General features: G+C 41.7%; 1 protein-coding gene across 4 annotated transcripts in view; it reads left to right on the top strand.

Annotated features, from left to right (window-relative positions):
- Nucleotides 1-26,783, top strand: part of UQCC1 (ubiquinol-cytochrome c reductase complex assembly factor 1) — a 46,149-nt gene continuing 19,366 nt past the window's right edge. The window contains exons 1-7 of one of the 4 annotated variants that reach the window (XM_079321315.1): nt 1-67; nt 3,938-4,042; nt 5,366-5,470; nt 10,036-10,143; nt 12,380-12,452; nt 18,153-18,210; nt 24,160-24,268. In XM_079321315.1, the coding sequence (XP_079177441.1) occupies nt 44-67; nt 3,938-4,042; nt 5,366-5,470; nt 10,036-10,143; nt 12,380-12,452; nt 18,153-18,210; nt 24,160-24,268 (582 nt within the window). In that variant the 5' untranslated portion in view covers nt 1-43. Of the gene's footprint in view, nt 68-716; nt 855-1,541; nt 1,561-2,658; nt 2,816-3,937; nt 4,043-5,365; nt 5,471-10,035; nt 10,144-12,379; nt 12,453-18,152; nt 18,211-24,159; nt 24,269-26,783 lie in introns of those variants that run through there. The other 3 variants (XM_079321314.1, XM_079321316.1, XM_079321317.1) reach the window with 3 other exon arrangements.

Here is a 26,783-nt window from a genome sequence, read left to right as displayed (position 1 = left end):
GGAAGGGGCAGGGCCGCGCCGGCGGAAGCGGCGCTGGGGACTGATGGCGGCGCTGGCGCGGGCCGTGGTGAGTAAAGGAAGGAGGAAGGGCTGGTGCTGAGGGGCCGAGCGGCGTGTGGAGCCGGGGCTGTCCCCGCTCCGCCCCTGTGGCGGCCTCCCCCGCAGCCCGAGGGGTGTCAGCGCGGGCTGCTCCCTTTCCCACCCTGTGGCCTCGCGCCCGATGTCTGGCGAAGCAACGGGGCGAGATTTCCCGCGGAGTTTGTGTTTGCAGAAGGTTTGGTGAAGGGTTGGAGCGTGTTTAGGGATGGGAACAGGGCTAGGAAAGGGGCTAGAGTACCAGGAACGGCTGAGGAAGCTGGAAAGGGGCTCTGCCTGGAGAAAAGGAGGCTCAGGAGGGAACTTCTGGCTCTTCACAACTCCCTGACAGGAGGAGACAGCCGGGGAGATCGGGCTCTTCTCCCAGGGAGCAAGGGACAGGATGAGAGGAAACGGCTTCAGACTGTGCCAGAGGAGGTTCAGCTTGGACATCAGGAGGAATTTCTTCACTGAAGGGGCTGCCCAGGCATGTGGTGGAGTCACCATCCCTGGAGGTGTTTAAGGGAGTCAGTGGCATGGTCTAGTTGACGTAGTGGTGTTGGGGTCATAGGTTGAACTCGACGATCTCAGAGGTCTTTTCCGACCCAACTGATCCTGTGATTCTGTTGTGTAAGGGTTTTGGTTCCTGTTGGGGGCTGGAGACACGTGTCTGCCAGTGGGACTCCTCTGCTGAGCTCAGTGTGTGCCCTGAGGGGGTGGGCATTGCACTTATGGGACCTTCCCTTCTCACTCTGGAGCTGTTTGATAGCAAGGATAGCGTGAGTATCCCAATTTTTGTGTTACTGGTCAGGCACTGGCACCACCACAGGGCAGTGGTGAAATTACCATCCCTGGAAGTGTTCAAACACCATGTGGATGTGGCATTTGCTGACATGATTTAGTAATGAACCTGGCAGTACTGGGTTAGTGGTTGGACTTGATCATTTTAGAGCCCTAGTGGTTTTGTGACTCAGATTGGAAGTGTTTGGGTTGCTGTGAAAGTGTGGGTTTCCAGTGACTCCACTCCTTTTTTCTTTCCCATTCATGTGCGTTTTTCTTTCTATTAGCCTTTGAAGCATCTGCAGCAGAGTTCCTCTATTTAACATATTGTCTAGAAAGCAGAATTTTGTACCTGGGTGTGATCTTCTATCACCACATAGAGTGGCCAGTGCTGTTAAGTGGGGACAGATTTCCCAGGAACAGGAAATGCCTTTGGTACAAGGAAAATATGAAATTAGCCTCCCAGATACTCTGTCCTGATGGCTCAGGGTGTGGTTTCCCCAAGCATGGTGACCCTGCTGTTTCTGATCTCAAGGTGAAAGCAGCCAAGTACAAACCTGCCTGAGAGCAGCTGAAATGCAGCGATCTTGAGTTCCTGCTTTCTCCTCCCACCCGTGCCTTTTTCTTGACCCCCATGATCCAAGTGCTGGAGTGGCAGAACAGTGTTAACAGGTTCTGCAGCTTGAAAGCATTAAAGAGGCAATGGTCAGCAGGCAGGGAGTGGGGAGAGCAGTAGGGAAGCAGTGAGGCACCAGAAGGGCTCAGCTGTCTGTGGAGCCGCAGCCCCAGGGCAGTGAAAATGCTTCTGAAGGGAAAGGATTTGCCTGCTGGGCTTACCTAACCCTGGTCAGCTCTTCAGCCAGCTCCAGCCGCTCAGTCATTGATGTTGGCAAAGTAAGTTGATTGGATTTTTCAGCCCGACCAGAAAGGTTTCTATTTAGAGACGAGATGATGTAGTTACCTGCTATTTTTGTGACCTGAAGTATTCTTAGGTTCAGCTCAAGAACTGCTCATTCCTGGCATTTCTCAGCACCTGTTTCTGCATTAGAATTTAGTGGTTGCCTAGTTGTATGAAAACGAGTCTTAAAACTTTGTCTTTCTTCCTCCTACTGGAAATAAGAAAAACTTGTTTGTTGTCTTATTTAGAGCTCCTGGTGTGATACCTGACATTTCAGCACTGCTCCTTAATAATGGCATTATGATAAATCTGGCTTTTGCCCAAGATGCCTTGATAAATAGTTTGTCTACTACCTAAGACTTTCCTAAATGTTGCCAAGAGGATTTAGAAGACCAGCCATATTCTTTCATCTCTATCTTGACAAGGCAGCTGTCTGCAGACTATTCCCGAGAAATTCTGTTCAGTTTAGGTTTGGTACATTTTCTTTCAGCCAAGGGGAGAAGCAAAAGTAGCACTTGTAATTTGAAAGGAAAGCTGTGTTCTGCAAAGTGATGCTGGCTTAGAGAAAATTCCTTAGCTCCTTGTATTCCCTGCTATCTCCTGGTGTCTGTTTTCTTTATTGCTGAATTGTTTATCACATCTCAGCTTTTAAGTGTGCTTATGCTTATTTTTTGTTTTCATATGTCTCTGTCCAGTTTTGTTGCATTTGTGTGTTTCAGCAGTTCTAAACCTCAGTATGTTCAAGCTTTAAGCCATATCCCAACTTGGGCATGTTAATGAGAAAAAGCCTCAAAAAAGTTTTGTCAGATCCTTGGTGTATTGTAGTAATTGTTCACATAAAAAGGTTACTACTTTCTCACTGAAATGTTTGTTAAACTGTTTATGTCATATTTGTCATAGGACAGCATGTCTCCCTTTGCAGTTTTTAAAACCCAAATCAGTTCCCTTAATGGATTCAAAGTGCAGCTCTGGGAGGAGTTGAGGGACAGCGTGTGAGGCTGATGGTCACCCCTGAAGGACTGCAGTAACTGTGCAGATCACAGAAGGGGAACAGGAGCTCAGGTTGGTTTGTGTTGGTTCCTCTTATCTCTGGGCAGATCTGCTGCTTTCCTAGTTCTTTCACTGGGCACCATCAGGGACAGTCTGACTGCGCACCATACCAGATATTAATACAAATTGGTAAGATTTACCTAAAGTCTTCTTTTCTGAAAACTAATCCTCTCCTCATATGTTGGGTGCTTCAGTCTCTTAGTCATCTTTGTGGCCAACCAGAAATGAAGCTATTTTTATTAGAAAATGGAAACTCCATCCTAGTAAGATATACATTATTTCCAGTATTAATATAGTGCATGTTTGAAGGAGGCAAATATTGTACTAATATTTGCAGAATATTGCAGAAATATTGCAGAAAGTGAAAGATGCAAAGAAAGTGCAGGCAAAAAAAGCCCCACCTCTTCTTTGTACTGCTGACATTTTCATGACAGAAAGTAATTATCTTCACTGAAATTTATTGGGACAGTATGTGCTTTTGGAATACAAAAATTCTTAGCTATTCCTGAGTAAAGTAAGAGAAAGATGCATAAAAGCTGAGTTGGAGGAAGGCTTTTTAGAACTTAGTCAGTTGAAGAGTGCATCTTAAACATTTGAATTTATTGTATAGACAGAGAAGTTGTGATGTGGTTTTATGGTGTAGACAGCCCACCATTTCCTTCCATTCATCTGTTTCTGCCATCAGACTTGGGTTGGATACTTGTACTGGAAGGCAAAATATTTTCATATCAAAATTTATGCTGTTGTCAAGCAGAGGTTGAGAGTTGAATCTGAGGATTGTTAAAATCACGGAATATCCAGAGTTGGAAGGGACCCACAAGGATCATTGAGTCCAATGCTCAGCCCTTCACAGACACCCCAACAATCCCACCCTGAGAGTGGTGTCCAAACACTCCTGGTGCTCTGGCAGCCTTGGGGCCGTGCCCATTCTCTGGGGAGCCTGGGTAGTGCTCAGCACCCTCTGGGGGGAGAGCCTTCCCCTGATCTCCAACCTAGATCCTTCCCTCTGCCCCCTGACACAGCTCCGTGTTGTTCCTATTGTATTAATGAATAAAACCCGTGGAAGCAGAGGGACAGTTAAATTACTTCTGTGTATTTGTGTCCTTTTCTTCATTGCCCATCTCCTCGTTGCAGAGCTGCCAGACTGGAGTGACCCAATGGATAGCAGGGTGGAGTGGATTGCTACGGACTGCTGCAGTCCTGGGCTGCTGTCAGCGGATGCTGTGCAGTACTTTCCAGGTGAGACATCAGAACGTATTGAAGTGTGTGAAAAATTGAATGATCTTAAATTACCAGGAAAAAGTAATGGCTTTTCAATAAAGAGGCTTCCAGAAGTGATGCCTTCACTGTGTATTGTGGAAATACCAAGGCAGCTCCAGAGCTCTTTGCTGCTGCAAGAGTGATCTCCTACTCTTGTTGCATACCCAGATGTGTCTTTTAATAGATCTAAGTGATCCGTTGTGAGAAGATTAAATGCAGAAGTCCAAATGGAGGTGTTGCTTTTCCAAACGAGCTATTACAAGCCAGTCATGTTTGTGTGGTGTTTCCAGCATTTCATTTTGAGAACACTTTATTTGATAGAATATCTCCACTATACAGTGGCCTTGGACTTCCTAGTACTGATGGATGTTTACCTTGCACAGCACATGTAGTGTTGCTGCAGTGGCAGCTTTGCAGTTTTGCTCGCAGTTGTGGGACAGCCAGCATAATGCCAGTGTGTCCATCCAGAGTAAATCAACTAAAACATCATGTAATAGCAGTTTATGATGAAGGGGTGAAAAATGTGTAGAAAATAGGAATAGATGCCAAACCTACTATTAAAGCACCAGTTGACACCAGCAGTTCGTGATGTTGGGACTAGAGGTGAATATGAGAAGTTGCGGAGTTTAATTATGTTGGGCTTACTCTACATTCAGTACACATCTGGGGATGACTGCTCTGAAAAGCATTTTTACTTTGTCTGAATTAATTGATCAATAAGCTGCTGCTAAGTTGGATGTGCTAGGAGGCTGTGAGAGTGTTCTGTTCAGTGTGCGTTTTCTTTCGTGGGGAGCTCCTGCTTGAGAGTTTTCTTTGTTGTGCACTAGCTCTGTGAATGAGGTCATGTGCTCTGAAGTCATAGGAGCTGTAGTGGTAGCTTTTACACTGCAATTTGTGTTTTCTCAAGTCCTGGCCACAAAAACAATTGAATGAGCTATGAAGTTGTAGATAAAAATAGCTGCTTGTCTGCTAAGTCAGAAAAAACATTTATTCTTTATAAAGAGACAATAATTAGAAGTAGTGTGAGAGTCAAAGCAGAGAGCCTGTGGCTTTTGAGTGCTGTGTTCTGCTGTCCATTCAATCAGTACATTTATGGAACACTGGAAAATGGGGTGTGGAGCATTAAGCATGGATAGCTATTTTGTGTGCAACAGTTGTCATAATAAATTTGTGCTTTTTGTGATAGAGTTTTTCAGAATTAGCCAGAATTAATTGACTTGGAAGCAAACTATGGGTAATTGATGTAAAGTTAAGTCAGTGGTCTCTTAATTTTTTTTTCTTTTCTTTTATCTTTTCTACTAGAGACACAAAGCTGGCCCTTTCCAACTCTCTAAATTCTGTGATGGATTGATTCAAGCCAATGGAGCCATCACGTGGCAAAACAGATCCTTTTACAATATGAGTAAGGTGAGAAGAGTTGAGTAGTTCTGTTGTTGGAGGGAACATGTGCTAGGGATTCTACAGAGGCAAAACACTTCTCAGAACACATAGGAGAGGGTTCAACTTTTCTCTAAGATGTGAACAATGGGTCTGGTAATTTGAGAAGGAATTCTTTTCTGTTCCAGAATATGAAGGGCTGACATAGGAAGGTGCAGTTACAATTGGGTTAGCAGGGTGAAGGTTCCATTGACAAGGCTGAGGGCTTCCTTCCAGTGAGGAAAGAAATTAAGGTGTTGGGGGCAGTTGGGAACACTGAAAATTGTCATGCAGTTTACTAATAACAGCTAATTATTGTGCAATAATTTACTGATCATCTGTACTATTGTATTAATCTCCGGTATGTGTCTTGTACATCTATTGTCTTTTGTCTTGGAGTAGAAGTTTTCTGAGGCATGAATCAACTTCATAAGGTCAATTTACCACTTAAACCAAGGGTGTTAGCATCTCTCAACTAATGAATACCCTGATACTGCTTTTGTTAATCTGTGTAAAGAAAATGGCAGAATGGAACACGTGCATGAGAAAGGAGAGGACAGAAGGAAAAAGAGTCGTGGACTGATGGGTAAAACTTTCATGAAAACAATAATCCCTGTTTGCAATTTAGCTAATAGTGCATTTTGCTGGTGTGGAGTTAGCAGTACATACTAAGAAGGATTTTAAGTTAATTATTTTGACATGGATAGAAAAAATGAAGTAAACCCGTAAGTGTGCAGGGGAAGAACCCCTGCCTGATAAACCAAACATTTTGCAGACAGAGACTGAAGCATACACAAAGGAGTTGCATAATTTATCATGGCTAGAGCTAAAGTTGTAATCCAAACTCCCAAACATGTATGCCCCTAGTCTCTATTCCTTCCTGCACTTCTCTGAGACCTGCACAGGCAGCAATTGCAAAGCAGATCTGGGAGAGCAGTGGGTGACAGGAGAATAGATCAAACAAACCAGGAGTGCCATAGAGATCATCAAGGCAAGATTCAAAATTTGCTTTTGGTGTATTTGAAAGGGCAAGGGGAGGGGTACAAGGGTGGAAAGATGGATGAGGAAACTTACCAGTTAAAATAGCCATGGTGTAAGAAGCCAGGCAGGGTTTATGACCAGAGAGGAAGCAGTTTACAACACTGTAGGTTTGAGGTGGGTTTTTGGACTGCAACTTCATTATTTTGAATAGAGAAGTACTTACTCATCTTTGAAATGTGAACTTGACTGTGCAGTCCTGGTGGGAAAGTGGTTTGGAATTAATGGTGAGCTCCAGATGTTTCATTTTATGTTCAGTGTCAAAATTGAAATGATTGTTTGCTTTAAGCACTGTGTTTCAGGTATTGAGCAGGAAAGGCAGCCTGAGGTAGGCTTATGTCCCTTGCACAGTGTCTTGATGAGCTTGTTTTGTGTGAGTTATATTTAAGTTTTCTTGCTTGCTCGCTCTCTCTCTTTGTGTTGGAGTTTTAGTCCAACTGGCAACTAAGCACCATGCAGCTTCCCCCCTCCTCACCCCAGTGTTTCCTAGGTCTGATTTTAAAGATGCTTATAGGATTGTTTAATTGCATTTGGCTGCAGTCCTGGCCTTGGCAGGATGAGCTTCAGGCCTCTATCCATAGGTTGAACCAAGCACTCTCTGCTTAAATTCCTTCACCATCTCCTGACCTAGTCCAGGCTGCCTTGCAGAAGAATGAAGCAAGAAACATGGCATTTCCTTGAAAAACCTGCTTGTTGGTTAGCTGTTGTTTTAGTGATGAGCTAACAACAGATGAATTGAGATAATTTTGGTTTTTAACTTTCTCTGTATTATGAAAAACCTGTACAGAGGGAGACTTCATATGCATTTATAGATAAGAGGCATGTAAAGAAGTTCTGTGTGGGTTCATTGGAGGTTCAGTGTGATTTGAATTCCTGTGGGGGAGATAAATGTTGATTATTGAGTGTTGCAGTGGTTATTAGACACAAGTTCTGCCTTGAGCAGTTCCTATCATTGCCTGGCTGAAAGGAGATTATTGAGTTATGATGGAAGGTTAAGAGCCCTTTGTAGTGTAGCAGGGAGTATTGCATTGCATAATCCTGAAGAGAAGGTACAAAAAATTGATTTAAATATCCACGTGTGTCAGTGGAATCACTGAGTGCATCCCATGTGGCAGAGGGTGGGATGTGCAGACCTTGGTAAGAGGGGTCTTGTTTAACAGGTTCAATGATCAGCGTTCAGAGGAGGAACTGAGTATCACAGGAGGTCCTGGGCAGTGTTACACTGTCTGGCTGGTTGACAGATATTAAAATGGTGCTGGGTGGGTTTCCCCCCATTTACCTGAGTGCTGGGCATGGCAGGATTCAAGCCGTTGATAGCCATCCATGGACAGTGCACAAGTGCAGAGTATTTTATCTCAAATGCTCAGGATTGTGTGTGGATATACACAGGGATGGATTCTGTCTCAGAGCTATAATTTTTGTCACCTTTATAGTTGGTTTTTAGTTAAATGTAGCAACTTGTGCAGAGTACGGGCCTGTATTTTAATCTGTATTTACTTACCATTTTTGCCATTTTAAAACCTACAATATTAGTGCTAGGAAGTCTATAGCGAAAAGGGAAAAACTTTCAATATGAGAATAGCCTATTCAAGAGCACTTCTAAACTAAGTAGTGTATATGTGTATCCTGGCCTATAAAACTAATAAAAGTTACTGAAAAGTGGGATAGGAAATGGTTGTTTGCAGGTTCTTATGGAAAAATTGGGAGCATCCAAGGATCATAGAATAGTTTGGGTTGGAAGGGACTTTTAAAGGGCATCTAGTCCAAATTACAAAGTTGGATTTAAATATGGCTCAAGGGTTTTTTTTAGCAAAATTAAACTGTGAAACCCAACATACTACAACTTTGTGTTACTGAGTTTAATAGTTTCAAACTCCTCCAGCTGGAGCTGATAGAAAAATGAATAGATACATTTTCTGTTGCGAGAATGTCTGTCAAAAGCTGGGCAGGTAGGTCCCAGAAGGCTGAGATGGTATGTGCTGTATTTCTCTGCTTTTGTATTATCCCTAAAGATCTGTTCCTGATCCTTGCTGGAGATGGCATCCTGGTCTCATTACTTTTGCAGATTATAATGGCTCTCAGCTGTATTTCCTCAAGTATATGAAGAAGATTCATGTGCAATGGATATATTAAAAGTAATTTGTTGATAGCAAAACATCTATACTGCATACTTAATTCATGGAAATGATTTGCTGAAGTACCAGTGGTGATTACCGCTGGCTGATAGCTGCTGCTGGAGTGCTTAGAGGCAGAATGCCATGAAGTTTTCTTACCAGTTGTACTGCTTTGGGCTGGGGCAGAGTAAATTTTCTTCCTAATAGCTGGTATGGGCTGTGGTTTGGATTTGTGCTGGACATAGCCATGATAACCCAGGTATGTTTTAGTTACTGAGCAGGGTTGACAAAAGGTTGAGGCCTTTCCTGGTCCTCACCCCACCACTGGAGTAGCTGGGGGTGCAGAAGGAGTCATGAGGACACAGCAGGGACACGGTGGGAACAGTTGATCCCAACTGACCCCAAGGACAGTCCAGACTATCCAGCATCATTCTCACATATAAAGCTTGGGAAGAAGGAGGACATGGGGGGCATTGGTGTGATGTTACAGTGATGGAGCCCAGCTGTCCTGGGGATTGCTTAGCACCTGGCTGCCCTGAGGAAGTGGGGAATGATTTCTCCTTTGGCTTTGCTTGTGTCTGTGACTTTTGTTTAACTAATTAAACTGCCCTTATCTCAACCCCTGAATTTTCTCACTTTTACCCTCCCAGTTCTCTCCCCTATCCCCACTTGTCCACTGGGCTTAAGCCACAGCATCAGCCCAAGGGTATTTTAAAGTGTGTGGTGAGTCTGGAAAAGGACATTAACGTTCATGTTTGAAGACACTGCAGATCATTTCTGTTGATCATTTGTGGCTCTGGTTTTTCTGCAAGTATCCTGTAGATTAACTGTAAGGGGAATAACAGTCTGGGGGAGCTCTTTGGTAAGAATGGTGGGTTCATGTATCTTCATTGGTTTTAAACCAAGCTGATTGGTTTGTATAATGTATAATTACTGTATAGTAATTACATATACTATATCTTCCTGTGAGAGGAAGAGAGGGAATATGAAAGGTTAGCTTTATTTACTCTTTCTGTGATTTGTTTCCTCATTTTATCTGCAAAAAACTTAAGCTCAAGTAAAGACTCCTAGAATGAATATGGGAGTGTAGGATAGGAGCCATATTTTGGAAAGTTGGTTTCTGTAACTATCTAAATGTGAGCTTCCAATGGGATGTTGTTATCACAATGGTTATGCAATGTTTGTATTCATAAACAGAGGAATTGCACATATGAAAACCAGTGGAATATTTTCAGGGGAGACCTAAAGAGTACTTTGTTTTGATTTGTTTTATTTTGTTTTGTTTTGTTGAACAAGGAAAGTAAGCAAAAAATCCTTAACATTCTCAAAGTTTATAACTTCGCTAACTAAAATATGTCAGATTTAATTGGTGAAACTGAAATATGTGCTATTTCAATTTTACAGCATCTTTCTGCAAAAGATTCCTTGCAGCCATCTGAAGAAAAAGTGGGTGCTTTTACAAGGATAATAGAAGCAATGGGGTTCACAGGACCACTCAAGTACAGCAGATGGGTAAAGCAATAATTTAGTAATTCTTTTGATTGTTTGGTAGTTCTAAAAAGCAGACCAAAACCATCCCACATGTTTTTTCTTATGATAGGAGCAGTGCTTAATGAAAAAAATTTAATGTAAATTCCTGTTTTCTGATGTAAGGGTTTAATAATCCAGATCTTGAACTTCCATTGTGTATTGCCATCATTGACATATGCAACAATATTGTATTTGGCTTGTAGAGTTTAAATCCTTGAATTTCTTCAGATATCTGATTTTTACTTCATTTGTGAAACAAAGAATAGACTAAGAGCCTTACCAGGAGGGGTCTGCTGAGCAGTGAGTGGTGAGATATGGTGTGGTTGCTGTTCAAATCACTGTTCAATGGTAGTTGACTAGGGCAGAATCACAAATAGGTCCTTCTCTTTCTCCTTTACTTTTTAAATAGCCCTTTCATAAAACGGTTGTTAACACTGTCTGAGAGCAGCTCAGTGAGACATGCTTTTTGGTTCCTTGCATGGAAGAAAAAAGATGAAATTCATAACTCTTTTTCTCTGAGCTAAAAAAGAGTGCAAAAGAATGAGAGGAAAAGGCATCTTGAAAGAATGACGATTGTATTAAAATTAAAACCAGTTATTTGAATAAAAAGATTAAAAATAATAAAAGTTTTAAGGTGCTTTGAGTAGCTGAAAGGCAGAGTGCACCTCTTCAGAGACTGATCTGAAACTTGCTGATTGCATGCTGCTCCTCAGAAAGTGTAAAGCAAAGATAAATGACTTGTAAGAGGTTCAGTTATTTTGGTTAAAATCAGTTGCTTTAATCAGGTGATCCTAAACCTCTTGAGAGTGTCGTTTGTCTCCCATGTAGTTGTGTACGTATTGTTGTAATAAAGATTCTTGTTAGCTCTAAGTGTCGATTTCAGAGTTCTCTTTAATTGCTGCTCTTTACTACCTGCTTTTGGCTGGGGAGCCTGGGTTGGGAGAGAGCTATTTTGTGGTTAGGGCCCAAGAGACCTGAGTTCATTTTTGGCCTTGCCTGTGCTCTCTAGGAGATCTTTGGGAAGTTTCTTAATATTTCTCTTGCCTTCTGTTTTATTCTCCCTTCCCCCACACTTCTTCTACACCCTAAAACTTTCATGATTAAATTTCATCAGTTTCTCCTTTGTTACCTGCACTATTTAAGGCCTGGATTGTGGGGACTGTTTTTTACAATATGTTTTTGATGTCTAGTAATGCCTCCTCTGAGGCAGTGACTCTCACCAGGGAGATCTCTGCTACTGGCCAGGCAGTGTTTCCTTTAAAAGAGAAACCTTCAGAACTCCTGTAAGCCATGTAAATAAGTTTACTTCAAGATTAGATATATGTTTGATTTTTGACAGAAGCCTGAGATTACTGAATAAGAAAAATTATGGGCTCCTGTGTTTTCTCAGCAATCAATTACATCTTCTTTATTTTCCTATTGTTGGAGGAGACACTTTGGTGATTTGAACTGCCGTTTAGCAGGCAGGGTGCTCATCCCTGCAGTATGGTGAGCACTGAGATGTTCACTGGTATATGTCACTAAGAAAAATAAAAAGCCAAATCAGAGCAATCCAAACCCAATGCCATTTCTCTTTAAGATTTTTGCTGTTAGTTATTGTGCTCTTTGAAGGTTCAGCATATGTCTTTGTTGTAGATGATGCACCGGAAGTGTTTTTGGTGCAATGGCAGGTCAGGAACAAAATGAGAAATGTCAAAGCATCCGAGAGTACCTCATGTTGTTTATCATTTGGGATTCCTTTCTCACTTTTATAGTCAGTCAAGTCTCACTTTTCTAGGGAAAAAAAAAGTGCTATTTTTAGGATATCTGGTATGTGACTTCTTTAATATTTAAAACTTAAATTATACAACACACTCTTAGTGGCAAACGTCACGTAAATGTGTTGGAGGAAACAAGGAATTGTGAATTGTGATCTTCAGAGATGGTGTAGGGAAAGCCATTTAATTTATATTTTCTGTAATTATATCAAGTATTTTAATATGCTAGATTTGGAAGGATGTTTAGGAAGATGTTTTCTTTTTTTTTTTTCTTTCGAGACAAAATTAATTATGCTCATGCCATTACTGAGAGACCTAATAGTTTAGTGTGCTCCTGAAAAATCTCAAGAGGTGGTGGATCTCAAAATAAGTGTTTCAGAAATGGCAATGTGTGGAACAAAGCCAGTAGTGTTCACCAGCTCTAGTGATGAGTGCTTCAAGTGTTGTCTCTTTTTATATAGAAGATCAAGGTGGCAGCGCTGCGCATGTACACATGCTGTGTGGAGAAAACTGACTACGAGGAGTTCTTTAACAGTAAGTGGTGGACTGATGATATTTAAACTGCTGCCCTGGTAAGAGAACATTCAATGGAATTATGTCACTGGATATATTTATGCCAATAAATGCAGCAGCAAAAAGGCTTGTCAGACCCTACCAGGGCATAGTCAGCTGGAAGAGGACTGTGCTGCATCATTCCCTTAGGCTCTGGAGTGACAATGGTACAAGGGCAGAGTCTGGAGTCTGGCATTGTTACATCTTCCCTGCTGCAGTGGAGAACAGGAACAGGGGTGGGGTAGGTACAACTTGAAATATCCTGGATTTCAAAGGATATAGCCATTTTTTATTACTGGCATCGGATAAACAAGAATCCAATTATCTCTTCTCTTTTTATGGTGGTTAGATGGTCTCTGTGTCCTACCCTGTGCCATCCCCAGTATAACTGGTGTGCAGGTAAGGTAATCACCACCATCTACTAATGCGCAACTTTGTTATGATACAAGGTCAATTAGATCTCAGGGGTCACCTGTCTCTATCATGGCTGGAGTAGGTTTGAGTACCACTTAAGAGACTTTCTACATTTTTTTCTGACCCTGACAACATTAAATCAAGACACATATCTTGACTGCGTAGAGAGTACGACTAGAACAGAGATACAAATCCCTCCAATAAATATGTAGGTATATTAGTGGATTGGATTGGGATGGTTTTTTTGATGTTTACACAGTGTTTTTTACCTATTAGCTAAAAACTCTGTTGCAGCTTTGAATAGTTTCAAATCTGGCTGGTGAAGGGGGAAGATGTAATTTTGAGACCTATGTAAGCTGAAATAATATTTTTTTCTTACGTGAATTATTTCTCGTGTCAGTGTGATTTACCTGGTAGAAAACCTGTTAGCTGGATCTGGCCTGTCACCTGGATTCCTGAGCTACCAGATGTTTTCTTACAGCACAGGTTGGGATCGCTGCCTCATGAGAGATCAGCTGAAGGGACACCTTCATCCAGTGCAGAGCTTATTGAGGGTGGTTCATTGCAGGTGTTGCTACTCAAAATTTTCAAGTGTTTTTCAGAAGAATTTCCAAATTTGTAATGTGGTTTCAGTGGTTGCAGGAGTGAGAGAACTCTGAGCAGTAGGATTCATCACTAGTGACCAAAACTTGACAACCTCATTCTCCCAGCTGTGTGCCCTCCCAGGCTTGCTCAGATATTGTCTCCTCTATTTGTGCTATTTATCTCTCAGACAAGGGGTTTGCTGTCTTTAACTGGTGTTTCACTATCCCAGTTTAATTGTACAATCTATAAGTGTTATGCTAGCTTAAAATGTAAAGGAATTTCTAAATGTGTCTGTGGAAAAAATACTGGCACAGATCTTCAGGTTCAATATGGAGTAAAATAGCTTCAGTTGTGCTTTTGATGTTGTCTTACTGTCTTAAAAGGAAACATGCATTTTATAGAGTAGGATATGTTTGGATGGACTTGAGACAGTTGTTGCCTAAGGAGCAAGGCAATTTTGTTAAATTGATGGGAGTGCATGAGGCGCCCATTGGTGCTGTAAGAACACTTGTGGTGCGGGGGTCAGTGCTTGTGGTTCCAAAGAAATACTTGTTTTCGTATCAAAACTAATCAAAGTTTCTTTTCCTTCTCTTTACACAGAAATGCAGCTGTTGTGGGGGATTAGCTCAAAAATTTAACAGGCTTGTGATCTATGTTAAAAGTAGTTCCCCTAAAACAGAGGGGATGAGTAGGAAGTTTTAAACATGATTTTGCCCTGGAGAAGCTTTAAGTTGTGGTTCAATGAGCAGCTGAGTTGAAGTAGCAGCCAAAAGTGAAAATCTCATGTCTCCATCTTCCTGTGCCTCTGTTCTGGACTGCACAGTTATGTCCTTGGTGAATGTTCAGGTCACTGAAAGAAAGCAGCTCAGTTTACTGACATCCTGCTTTGCTGTATGGGTGCCAGCTAAAGTGGCACATGGAAGGGTCTAGTGGAGAGCAGCTGTGGCACAAAGTAGGTGCTAGAGAGTACATAACTGAGAGGAGAACATGACATAGAGCAAGATACCCAACTTTCACTTGAGTTCACCATGTCTTCATCAAACTGTGTCAGTCAGGAGCTGGGTTTTTCCTTTTGCAGCTAAAAACATTGCTTAAGCCCATTGCTCACTCCTGAAGCAGCAGCCTGGGGAACTGGTAGGAAGAGAAGCAAGTACCTGCAAACTGTGCTTTGGTGCTGCAGCAGCAGAGCAGTGCCTGAGCCTGTGCTCTGTGGGTGCTGTGCCCTTCCCAGTGCCCATGGGGAGCCCCAGGGCAGGATGGTGCTGTCTGAGCCACAGGTGTATGCTGACCCATGCTGTGTTTGTGCACTTCTGGCTCTAGCTGGAGGGTATTGATACCCAGGTGAACTGCTCAGAGTCAGCTCTGCTCTGGAGAGCTTATTAGCTCCTTCCTGGCCGTAGGTGAGCCCTGTTAACCTGCTGAGCTGACCTGGGAAACCTGCAGCCAATCGTGTGAAACCACTCATGGGCTCGGTAACCTGAATGAGCAGAGCCAGTTCTTCACGGAACCTTCCTCAGTGTTTTCTGGATGTACTTTTGTGATCTGGTTGTGTTGTGGCATAAGGAACAATGGCGCTGTGACCTTATGGAACTTGAATTGGTGTGTGGAGTTCGTAGGGAAGCTCTCTTACAGAGGCGACAGTGTAAAAAGTGGATAGTGTGGTGTGACTACTAGGACTCTCTTCTATGTCACTGCATTTCCTGCTGATGCCCAGTGGAATTTCTGAGGCTTTTTGTGGCACAGTATGAGAGCCCTGTGAGCTTCCTGTCTCTATATCTGTCTTAGAACACCAGTTCCCAAAATACAGACTATGGGTATGCAAATCATGAGGCTGCTATAGGAAATAAAGAAGGTATTTTAATTGACACTCTTGAATATGAAACTGCAGTTAATTTTATTATGCTTTCCATCCCTTTGTCTCTTGATATTGGATCACTAGTGGACAAAACTTTGGGATCTCTGCTTTACAGCCCATGTACCAAATGTCTGCACTGTGCTGCTTATGTGGAAAGTGGAGCTATTTTAGAACGTCAGCTGTTTCTTGTTTAAAGGAGACGAGAGAAGCAGCAGAGGGAATAGCAAAGTTGATGCTGCCAGGTTTGGCACACAGCTTGGGTAGTTCCAATGCAACAGAGGAGGCAGCCTGTGAAGAGAGAGTTTCATGCCTGACCTCAGAGACTTGAAAGGTCAAAAGAACTTTTAGGATCAGGCAGGTTATGCTCAGAGCTGAACTGGTGTTTGGCTGATGAATATGGACTTGTAAGGGTTACCTTGAATTCAAATTGAACTATTAATACTGTTAATTCTCTTGAGTCAGGCAGCTGCAGCAGTAGACAGTTTGTCCTACCAAATCAGCTTTTGGATGGCTCCTAGTGGGGCTCAGTTCAGCTCAAAAAGACTGGAGCTTACAGGACTCTTGATTCTTGTGTCTCCTATACCCTACCCGGTGCCTTCCAGGTTCTACTGCTGCCTACCACACTCAGGGGAACACTGGCACAGCACACCTGTTCTTTTGCAGGATATGTGAGTATTATTCCATTATGTCCTTCCTGAAGTTGTGGTACTGGCAAAGATGATCCATCATGAAGAAGTTCACAGTCAAGTTTTGCCTCCCTTACTTGATGAATTCAAAGTCCAGAATATGACTATGGGAAAACACATGTCCTCATAATTCTGAGCATTCCTGTCTCTAATGGCTCCAGACATGTGGCCAGGATGGTTCTGTGCATAGAACAGGTTTATTCCCCAGGTAATAATACCACAGTAATTTCATAGGTAGCTTTGTCATCAGATATTTTTTCTTTATCCAGTTTTATTCTGAGGAGAATGGTCCATCCTATATTGAAACAGAAAATTATTCTCCTCACATAGTTTACCATAATAAGGTGTTTCAACCCCACAAATTTTAGAATTCCATTCTTTTTACAAAGCTGAAAGCTGAGGCCAAACTTCTTGCTTAAAGGGAGCCACCCTTCCTTTAAATTTACCATGTAGACAGTCCAAATATAGAAGTTAAAAATTATTTATAAAAATAGAATTGCAACTGTTGGAAAGTTAGAGAAAATATTACTGCCTCCTGGGTATTGAATAAGTCTTTAAAAACTTTCCGTATTTGCAGGAGTAAAGGTGTGAGCTTTGCTTTCCACTGCAGAGTGATTTCTGTGGTGGGGGACTGATCCATGGGAACTTTTACTGGAGAAACTTCTGTCTGAGCTGAGTGTTTGACTATTGCATGTGGAACATTAATTTACTGAGATGGTTTGGTTAATGCAGGCATTGTGTGCTCCTGCCCTAGTTAGAGATGCCTTGGCGTGGCTTTAGGTCAAAGTAGTCATTTCTAGGCACAGGAATTATTTCTAAAAGGAATGAGAGAGCTAAAAGCGTAGAAGTTTGAGGGAGACTTGTGTTTAATCTCCAAACATGGACTGTTAGTGTCTTTGTACTGTCGTAGAGGTAATGTATGAGCAGTGGTGCTGAAGCTTGGCACCTCCTAGGACTGATGGAGTAATCTCTCTGGGGAGGGATGAATAGTAGTGTTCTGTTTTGTTCATCTGACCAGAGCTGGCATATAAAAACAAATATGCTGTGAAAGTATTGCTTCATGAGCTGGGTGAATCTCCTTTGTAGTACTTGACAGCCAAGAGAAGTGTAGGAGCCGGGAAGAAATCTATTCAGCACAGAAAAGATGAGGTTGACTTCCCTAGGGTACATCTGACTCTAGAGTTACTTTCTGAAGGCTCTCTGTCCTTGTTCCAGCTAGGTTTGAACAGCTCAGAAGAGAACGCCCAAGTGCTAGGTCTGCCAGGGTGATTTCCTAAGATCCTGCTCATTAGGGACTTGTCTTAAAAACACCAGGAAACAGATGCCGAAGTGTACCTGGGAGGAAGGTTTGAGACTGACAGGAACTGAAGGATTTGGCATGCACAGAACCCACAGGTTTTTTCAAGCATGAGGAAGAAGAATATGGTTTCTGTGCTGTGTGGCCTAAATTTCCAGCTTCACATTCTAACAGCACATGGAAATCTATAATGTGGACACACATATGGACAAGCCATCTCTGGGAAAACAGTGGCTGTGAGAGTAGAGTTGAATCTGGAAAGAGATTGTTTCTGTGGTTGGTTGATGGGTTTAATCCTAATGTAGTCTGGCTGGAATACTTGGATTGCTGTGGACTATGTAGCCATGGAGTGAATCCAAACAGTGGAGTTAGAGCAGAAACCCAGGTAACACAGAATTCTGTCCCTGGCAGGAGACAGCAGCACATGGGAAGGAAGACTGTAAGAATGGAGCAAGACATCCATTGATTCCTCTGTGTTACTCACTGCTGATTTGTGACTACAAGTTAAAAGCCATATGTTTGTCTCATTCGCCATTGTGGAATTTTTCCCCCCTAAAAGTTATCTAAGTGAGCGCTAAATGACTGAAATCTTTCAGAATCCAAATCATCCTGTGACTGCATGTTCTAGAGTTTAAGCAAAAACATGACTGACTGCATGTTCTAGAGTTTAAGCAAAAACATGACAGTGAATGATGTGTGCTTCCAGTATGTACTGTTATTGCTGAAAATAAATTACTAAAATACTTTTAGATTTTGGTGCAGTGAATTTCTGCTAAGCACAAAATGTGATAAAATTTATTTTAATGTTTTGGCTTTATGTTTTTTTTTTTTCCCCTTCCATCAAGGGTGCCAAATGCCTGATACTTTGAATTCATGGTTTCTAGTAGCCCAGCTTCATGTCTGGTAAGTGAAAAAAAAAATAGTAATATAATTACTTTAAGGAAGTGGAGTTATATACAACTTAATGTGAGAAAAAGTAGAGCCTTCTCTCCTTACTATAAGGAAGTGGAGTTATATACAACTTAATGTGAGAAAAAGTAGAGCCTTCTCTCCATGATTGATAATAGAGGTCATATTAATTTTACTGATGACTGAATTTCAGCAGTTTTCTGCTGAAGAACAAAAAGTCCCATAGAGAAATTGACATCTCTTACATCTCAAAATTCCTCACTAGTGGAATGATCTTTGCCATGAGTTTTCTAAAAGCCTTGCTCAGGCTATGTGGAAAAATCCTACTTGGATGTTTTAGGAAAGGTTTAAATTTATTTAAATGTCATTTAAATTGGGAGAATTTGTGGCGATGAGAAGCATTTAACAAATTATAGCACTGGCATTTATTCTTTCACTTCTGAAAGATATGTGCAGGGTGGTGAATCTCAGCTTTGCTGTGTGTAAAAGTATTTAACACCTTAAATGTGAAGTTTTTTCCCTTTTTTGTTTGTGTAAATAGTAGCCAAAAAAATCAGGTTTTCATCTAGCATTACATATAAAGACCAGAAGATGCACAAGGGAGTACAATAATTTTTTAAGTGTCAGATCTTTCAGGGAACTGAAATCCATAGACTTGGGTTCAGCTGTCCAAAGGCTGAAAGGAAGGTTGTACAGAAATAGCTGCGCTTAAGGCCCCTTATTTCCTTACCTCCTCCTTTTACCCTTCCTTCCTTTTAATTTCCTGACTCCTCAGTATAGTAAAAGATGGGGCAGCTCATTACACTGAAAAGTGAGTAAATGAGCAGAACCATTGAAATTGTAATCAGTTAATGAAATCAGTGGAACCAAGTAAGGAAGACCTTTGAAATCTGCAGTTTATTTATTTCCTACTGTTCCCTGTGGGAAAAAGGTTTTAAAAATTAATTGATAAGCTAATAATTCATGTAAGTATTCTGAAAACTAGTGCAATAAATTTTAAAAACCAGACTGTTTGTAGTATCTGGTAAAACCAAAGAGAGTTTCATCTCAAAGATGAATCCTCAGAGATCACAATATTTTCATCTTGATTTCTCATGGACAGGACAATGTATTCTGTGATTAATACACAGCATCAATTAGAGCTTAATTATAAAAATAAAAAAGAGAACTATATGAGAGGTGAAACTGGTATAGGATAGGCACAAGTTTCTAAGATGAAATCTACATTAGCTTCTTTTGAAGGTGGCCAAGAGTTGCTGCACTTCAAGCTGGTGATGTTTTGGAGAGATTTGCTGAGGAGAATTTAAATACTCTTGCATGTGAGATGTGGTGGACAGGTTGATAGCAATATCCTGCACAAGCAGGAAAGAACCAAATCCCTCTGCCTCATGACAGCAGTGAAAATTCAAGAGTGGAAGTTAGCACTAGAGGTTAGTTTTTCTAGGGTTTATGAGTCTGGCTCTTCTGTGTTCCTGGCAGCTTCACCTAAAGAGCACTGTCATTCTAGATCACAAATGAGAGATCTAGTTCGGTATTGCAGGACACAGAGAAGCCTGTGACAGGCCTGCTTGCTACCTGGGTTGTTGGGAAATGCTGTGAGCTTTGCTTGTGATGAGATCAGTGACCAGTATCCTGCCATGACATACTTTGCTTTCCCAGGCAGGCTTATTGCTATGTTCTCTGGAACTCTTTTCATTTAAGCACTTTATCCTCAGTAAAGTGGGAGCAGAAGTGCTTCTGCTAGCTTTGACAAGATCAAGGACATCCTACCCCTCTCTGAAGGCTCCAGTTTTCTCTTTTTCCTGGTGGACCATTTGCCTCATAGACTATAAATCTTCCTGATCTGTCAGGAGATTCTGATCACCATCTGCTCCTGTTCTCCCTAGCAGAGCAGTCTGCATCACTTTTTTACATACTTCTTCCTTCTTATTCAGCAGCTTAGTTTCAGCTGATAGAGTGTCTTCTGGAGTCAGAGAAAATGAGAGTTTTCCCTACTTTGGTAAACTTTGTCTCTTTTTCTTACTGTTGCCATTGTCCAGCATCTTGTAGTCAACTTTTCCATGGTTTTTGCATCCCAGCTTTTACAGACTTAAGGTGCTTGTCAGGGCACGTTGTTGTGTTACACATTCTGGTGGGTTCTCTTTGAATCTCTGGCTTGTTCTTCTTGTCTGTGAATAGAATATTCCTACTGGCCTCACTCAAAAAGAGAGGAATTTAGGCTCTCATGTTTAGCCTCTGCTTTTGCAAACTTCTTTCAAGATAATGTTCCTTTAGAAACACTCCAGTGCCTTCCAATGCAGTGCTAAAATATGCTTTAAAAAGCCAACCCATCGATACAGTTTACTTAGAAAACCAACCCATGATTTTTCTTTCCTGAATGTCATGTTTTTATAGGCCGTTTCTGTTACTTCACACCTGTGATGTCATGAGGACGCTTGGTTTATATTTAGAGGTCCAGACGTTTAAAAAAAGCTCTGTATTTCTTCTGCTGGGTTTGCATTTTCCCATGCATCTAAATGGAGTATTGACTGAATCCAGAGCTGTTACCAAACTGCCAAAGAAATTACTTGGGTGACTGCTGAGGTCACTGTCTTGGTTCATTTTTTATCATGTAAGTACCTAGAGCTCCCTTCATATTTTCACCAGACCAAGCATGGTGGCATCTCTGCAGTATTAAGAATCTAATAGACTGGTGCTACAATTCCTATTCTGACTCAGAGACCTATTGCAAAAGTTCTTCTAAACATTGTTGTCCTTAAGGAAATCTGCACTTAGGAAAGTTTTGATCATCCTGAGGAGGTCTGGAGGAAAATGATAACCACTGACTATATGTAGAAAATAGTTCCTGCAGGAAAAGATTTCTCTGATTTGCATAGAGAAGCATGAGAACACAGTACCATTTTGAAATGTGGTGCTTCAGAAAAAAGAGAATAAACTCTCTGTTTTGTGTCTTAATTCCATCAGGATAGTCTTGCTTGAGAGAGATTTTAAGAATAAATTTATTTGGAATGTCTCCAGCATTTAGTTAATCCTGCCTTATCATGAGGGAATGGGCTACAACAGCTTAAACAAAGGCCCCAGGGGAGAGGAGGCTGCACAGCCAGGCTGGGTTCTGTCTGCTGGATAGAGCAGTGGTGGGGAGCTGGCTAGGCTGGAACACAGAAGAACATGCAAACCTAACTAGGACCTATTCTGCTGGTGATCATCATTCACTGAAGTGTAATGTCACAACAGAGCTGATAGAAAAGTCAGTTCAGGTGTTTCCTGCTGTCTGCCAAGCTGGTAGCTGTTGATGAGTGGGTTAAGCAAATAAAGCCTTCCAAAACTGCTGTTGATACTTGTGTTGTTAGACCAGAGTAATTTCTTCAAACAACTATAGCATAGCTCCAGAAACAGTTGCTCTGGAGCAACTGAGGAAGCAGGAGTGGCCAGGTACAGTGGAAGGTCCGAGTGGACTTTACTTTTAATGGCTCATCACACCTTGATGTGTGGTACAGGGCACCTCAAGCAGTGGTCAGGAGGTATCAGCCACCTCTTCTGGTGTTTAGGCCAGTCTGGCACTCAAGGAACGCTGACAGAAGCAGTTGTAGCTGAGGCTGTTAGGAGAAACTACATCTCAGCTGACATGGATTGAGTTACAGGTGCTCCTGATCCTTTTCAGCTATCCTTTCATATAATTTTGCTCTAAGATAATCTCTCTGCATAATTTAAATACAGCAAAAATGATCCAACTCAACTACTTTGAGGTAGACAGCTTTTTAAAGATAGTTTGGAGTAATTTTCCTTTCCAGGGTTTGATGAAGATGAGTCACTATTTGACTAAAATACAGAACAGATTGTGCAGTGAAATGAAATGTTTCGCACTGTGGTGATCTAATTAGGAGGTTTATAGGCTTTAAAGAGTCTGTGTCACCTCAGACAGCAGGTGTAGTAACAAACTACCAAACTTTCAAATAAGCTGCAAAATTCCATGATCTCACCCGTGGTGCTGCAGAACAGCTCTGTGACAGCACTGTTCATCCAAACACAAGAGCTCCCTTTTAGACTCCATGTGTAGCAGGTCTCCCCCTGTACACCAGTCCAGTCCTGCTCATCATTGACCAGTTGTTCCCTCGTGGTGTCTACACTACTGTCTCCTGCTTCTCCACCACTAAAGGCACACAGGATAGGAAACACTGTATGTACCCTTGGAGAGCTTTTCTTGCCCCTGAGTTTTTCACCTCCAAGTTCAGCTATTCAGCAAAGAAGTATCAAAATGCTTTTCTTAGTCCAAAATTAGTCTTTTAAACTGAGTCTCTTTGACCCCCCCAAAATTAGTCTTTTAAACTGAGTCTCTTTGACTTAAGAGTAAGTAAGAATTTTCAATCATGTATTTCACTTCTTTGTACAGTTCAGTTCTGTAGTTGCACAAGAGGAGCATAGGTTTTGAAACTAAAAGTTTTAAGCTCTTTGTGTATTTTTTTTGTGGAAGGTCTGGTGCCCGGACAGCTGTTCTCTGACCACTGTTTGAACAGAAAGCTTTGTCATCTGTCGGAGAGAAAATGAGGATTTAGTTTTGGTACCATCTTAATTGTATTTTATGGTGGGACAGTGGTTCTGACTAGCAGGAAGAATATAGAACTTCTGCAGGTATTGCTACCTTCAGTTTTTGTCTCTGATTGTCCCTGACAGTAAGTTTTACTTCTTTTACAGGTTAAAAATTATGTTTCCTTTATTAATCCATACACAAGATAGAACCCATTATAAAGATGGATATCTGTCCTTTAACAGGTCATCTCAGCACACTTCAGGTGTTTGTGGTTTTCCCTGTGGAGCTGGCATTCATGGGTCACCAAAAATTTTTAGCGCCTGTTGATCTTAGATTCAATAAAGAAATGAACCTATTAACAAATAAATAGTCATATTTTCCTTTTAGCTCTTGTGGCATATTCACCATTGTCAGTGGGCAGCAGCTCCACAGTGACCTCCGGCAGCTCTGCTGTCTTGATTTCACAGGATCTGGGAGCAGTTTCCTCCTAGCATGTCTGTGAAAAGCAGTGGTTCTCTCAACTCCAGTGTTTGAGCATTACTTTGTCTACAGTCATTCAGTCAGTTCTGGACAGGCACTTCTGTCTTCCAGCACAAGAGCAGAGTTTCTGAATGAGGTAGAGGGGATGGGACAGGGGATGGGACTGGTCCCAGCCTGGTGAGTTATGAGCGTGGGCTTCAGTTTGTGCTCTTTCCAGATGTTTTATAAAAGGCAAAAAGAATTATTATTTTATTTTGTAGACAGAACAGCAGCAATGAAGTTCAAGTATCTTTAATGCTTAAAAAAAGGTCAAACAACTCAACGTGATATTTTCATTAAGATCTCACAGTACACTTACAAACCTCTGAGCTGGTCTTGCCTGCGGCAGTTTTGCCAGGTGGCTGAACATTTAGCCAAATACCACTGTAGTTGAAATCATTTGGGACATTGCTAATATAGATTGGTTGAAGTTTGTAACTTTCTTAAGCTTTCCCATTTTGGCTAGTTGGGCTCTCACAGCACTTGAGTGCACCTAGCTGAGCTACAGCTGGCTTGGAGCCTGGGATTAGACAAGCTGTGTGTTCCTGCTGCAGAGGGTGAGGTGTTCTTAAGGCTGAGGAATTTAGGTTGCAGTAGTGTTTAACTAGATTACAGTGCTGTCAACATGAATAGAGTCCACTGTCGCTCTTCCTTGGCTGGATTGGCCAAAATCCAGCAGATACAGCTCCTGAGTACAGAATGAAACATTTGTGATGATCTATTTAAAAAAAAAACAAAAAAAAAACCTTGTGTATTTTCTTCCTAATCACAAACATATACTGTAAGAAGAACATTAAATGAGTATAATGGAGTGTATATATAATGAAATGTATTTAATTTACTCTCTCTCGTTTTTAAAAAAGCCAAGGAGCTCTGACTGGTGTGTGCTCTTGCAGGATGTGCCTGGTGCGGCTGAAGCAGGAGGGCCGCACAGGGAAGTACATGTGCCGCTACATTGTTCACTGCATGTGGGAGGACGTGGAACAGCGTGGGAAGGTCATGGGGGTAAGTCCACTCTGGTGGCGTTAATCCCGATGATTCCCATCTTTCAGTGCTTTTCTGGATTTAAATATTTTAGAAAAATGCCTGAGAATCAACCTGGTTGATACCTTTACTAGCTTAAGCTGATACCTGCAGCCCTCACTCATAGCCATTTATTCCCTCAGCTGCTCTATTGAGCCACTGACCTTATTTCTGAAAGCGGATTGTGGCCTAGACAAAGGTACTGATTTGTCTGAAATTAATTATTTTCCTACATGATTTGCCATGTCATTGCAGAAATGGATGCTGCTACAACAAAATTGGGATAAAGAATAAGCAACTGGGATAGGGAGGAATGTAACTGGTGCCAAATCTATAGTTGCAACATCAGTAGTTCCAGCAGAGCTCTGAGTTTTTTGTGTATCTAAAGTGATTAAAGGAAAGTTAATCAACAAGGGGATTTTGCCAAGTTCCTGGACATAACTATAACTAGTCCTTAGTATTTTTAATTTTGGATTCTCACTATATCTGATATTTATCACAAAAAAAAAATAGTCCTCGTTTTTGGGAATTCCGTAGCTTTACTTTGTTACACGTTGCTTTCTAAGGCAAGACATTCTGTAATCTTTTTTTGAATTAAATCTAAATTTGCACATCTGAGAATTTTTTTGCTACCTTAATGTACTCAGATGAATTCCATTGTGGGAATCTCCTCTTTGTGGTAGGGCAGTGTGAATGAGCCTGACGAATTAGATGTATTGGAGGAAAAGACTGAATGAAAGATCTTCTGCATTTTTGTCCTTATCTGATATCACATTGCTGGTTGATTCTGCATTCTCTAGGAACTATACACAGCTCAGATCTGTACTGTGGGTGTAAATTTAAGGTTCTTCTTCTTGAAAAACAAAAAAAAAAACCAACTTGAAACAAACCCTAGACAAATATGTCAACTTCCAAAGCACCTGAAAGAGTCTGTCTGATTCCAGGGAGAAAATGAACCTTTTTAACAGAAAAATATTTATCTTTTCTTTTGACCCTGATTTTGTCTTACATGAACGAAGTGACCTGTAGTTTTCTGTGTAGGGTTGGAAGCAGCAGACAGCAAAGAGGTGCAAAGCTGGCTGTTTGCTGCCCTTCCAAGCAATGCAGAGCTCCAAGGTAAAGAATGCTGCAGGTTAGGCCTGTGTTGAGAGCGTTACAGTAAACCTTAGGGGGAAAAAAGAGAGTGCTTACAGTCAGTTCTTTTTTAAAGGGATGCACAGGGTTTCCATTTATGCAAACTAAACTATTCCACTGCTCCACAAAATCCGCTGAAGTAAAAAAAAACCCATCAGTGTCTTTATATTTCCGTGCCGTCTGTACCCTGAGGTGTTTATACATGCGTTTTGCAGTAGCATGGTTGCTGTGTTATGCAACGGCAGTGAGCTCTGGAGTTGCTGGAATGACATTCATTCCCTGCCTTGTCAGGTTAAGCATCTGGTTAGTTTATCCTTGAATTTAAATTGTGCAGTCATTTTAGGAATGACTCTGCAGTGGAGTCTCCAGTGTGCTTAGCTTGCAGTACTGTGATTCCTATAATACACCAGACTGTGGCCAGGTGCTAACTCAACCTTTATATGGCCACAGCAGATGCTCAAAAGAGCCTGCACATTTCAGGGATTAATCTGCAAGGCAGTTACACCTTTGTGTGTATTTAGTACAACTGAGCTGTACAGAGGCCCCTTGGTTTAATGAGCCTCTTTGGGTGAGAAGGGATCTCCTGTGCAGCTACTGAGAAGGGGGTGACAAAGCAGAGTGGACTGTCCTGGGGCTAATTTTGGAAATCAGGACTGTTCTCTTCACTGTAGTCTTAGTGAGCACTTTCATTATCTTGCTGTGGGTTATTTTGTTTTGTTTTGGTTTTTTTCATCTTTTATTTATTTCTGATCTTTCAGTCATTATTCATAGTCAGTTCCCTATGGAAGCAGGCTGAGAAAGGTGGAGCTGTTGAGGCTGGTGGAGAGAAGGTTGTGTGGAGACCTCTCAGAAATCTGTCCAGAATCTGGAGGAGCTACAGGGAAGCTAGAGAGGGACCCTTCCTCAGGAATTGTAGTGACAGGACAAGGGGGGATGGCTTCACATTGGAAGGGAGGGAATTTAGGTTAGACATGTGGAAGAAATTCTTCTTTGTCAAGGTGCTGAGGCCCTGGCACAGGTTTTCTGGAGAAGGTGTGGCTGCCCCATCCCTGGAAGTGTCCAAGTCAGCTTCAGTGGGGCTTGGAGCAACCTGGGATAGGGGAAGGTGTCCCTGCCCACAGCAGGGGGTGGAATGGCGTGAGCTTTGAAGTACCTTCAACCCAAAATTTCTGGGATTTTGTTGAGATGAACAAACTTCTCGGTTTTCTTCTGGTAATATTTATTGTATGTTAGATGAAAAAAGATGTTAACCAGTTCTGTTGCTCCTTATCACTGCTTTATTTTCCTTCTTCAGTGCCAATGATTCTGGCTTCATATCCCACTTCACTCATGCCCCTGCATGGGCAGTTCCTATTTTTTCTGT

Source organism: Erithacus rubecula (assembly GCF_903797595.1).
Source record: "Erithacus rubecula genome assembly, chromosome: 18".
Lineage (NCBI taxonomy): Eukaryota > Metazoa > Chordata > Aves > Passeriformes > Muscicapidae > Erithacus > Erithacus rubecula.
This window is presented reverse-complemented; position numbering and strand designations above follow the sequence as displayed.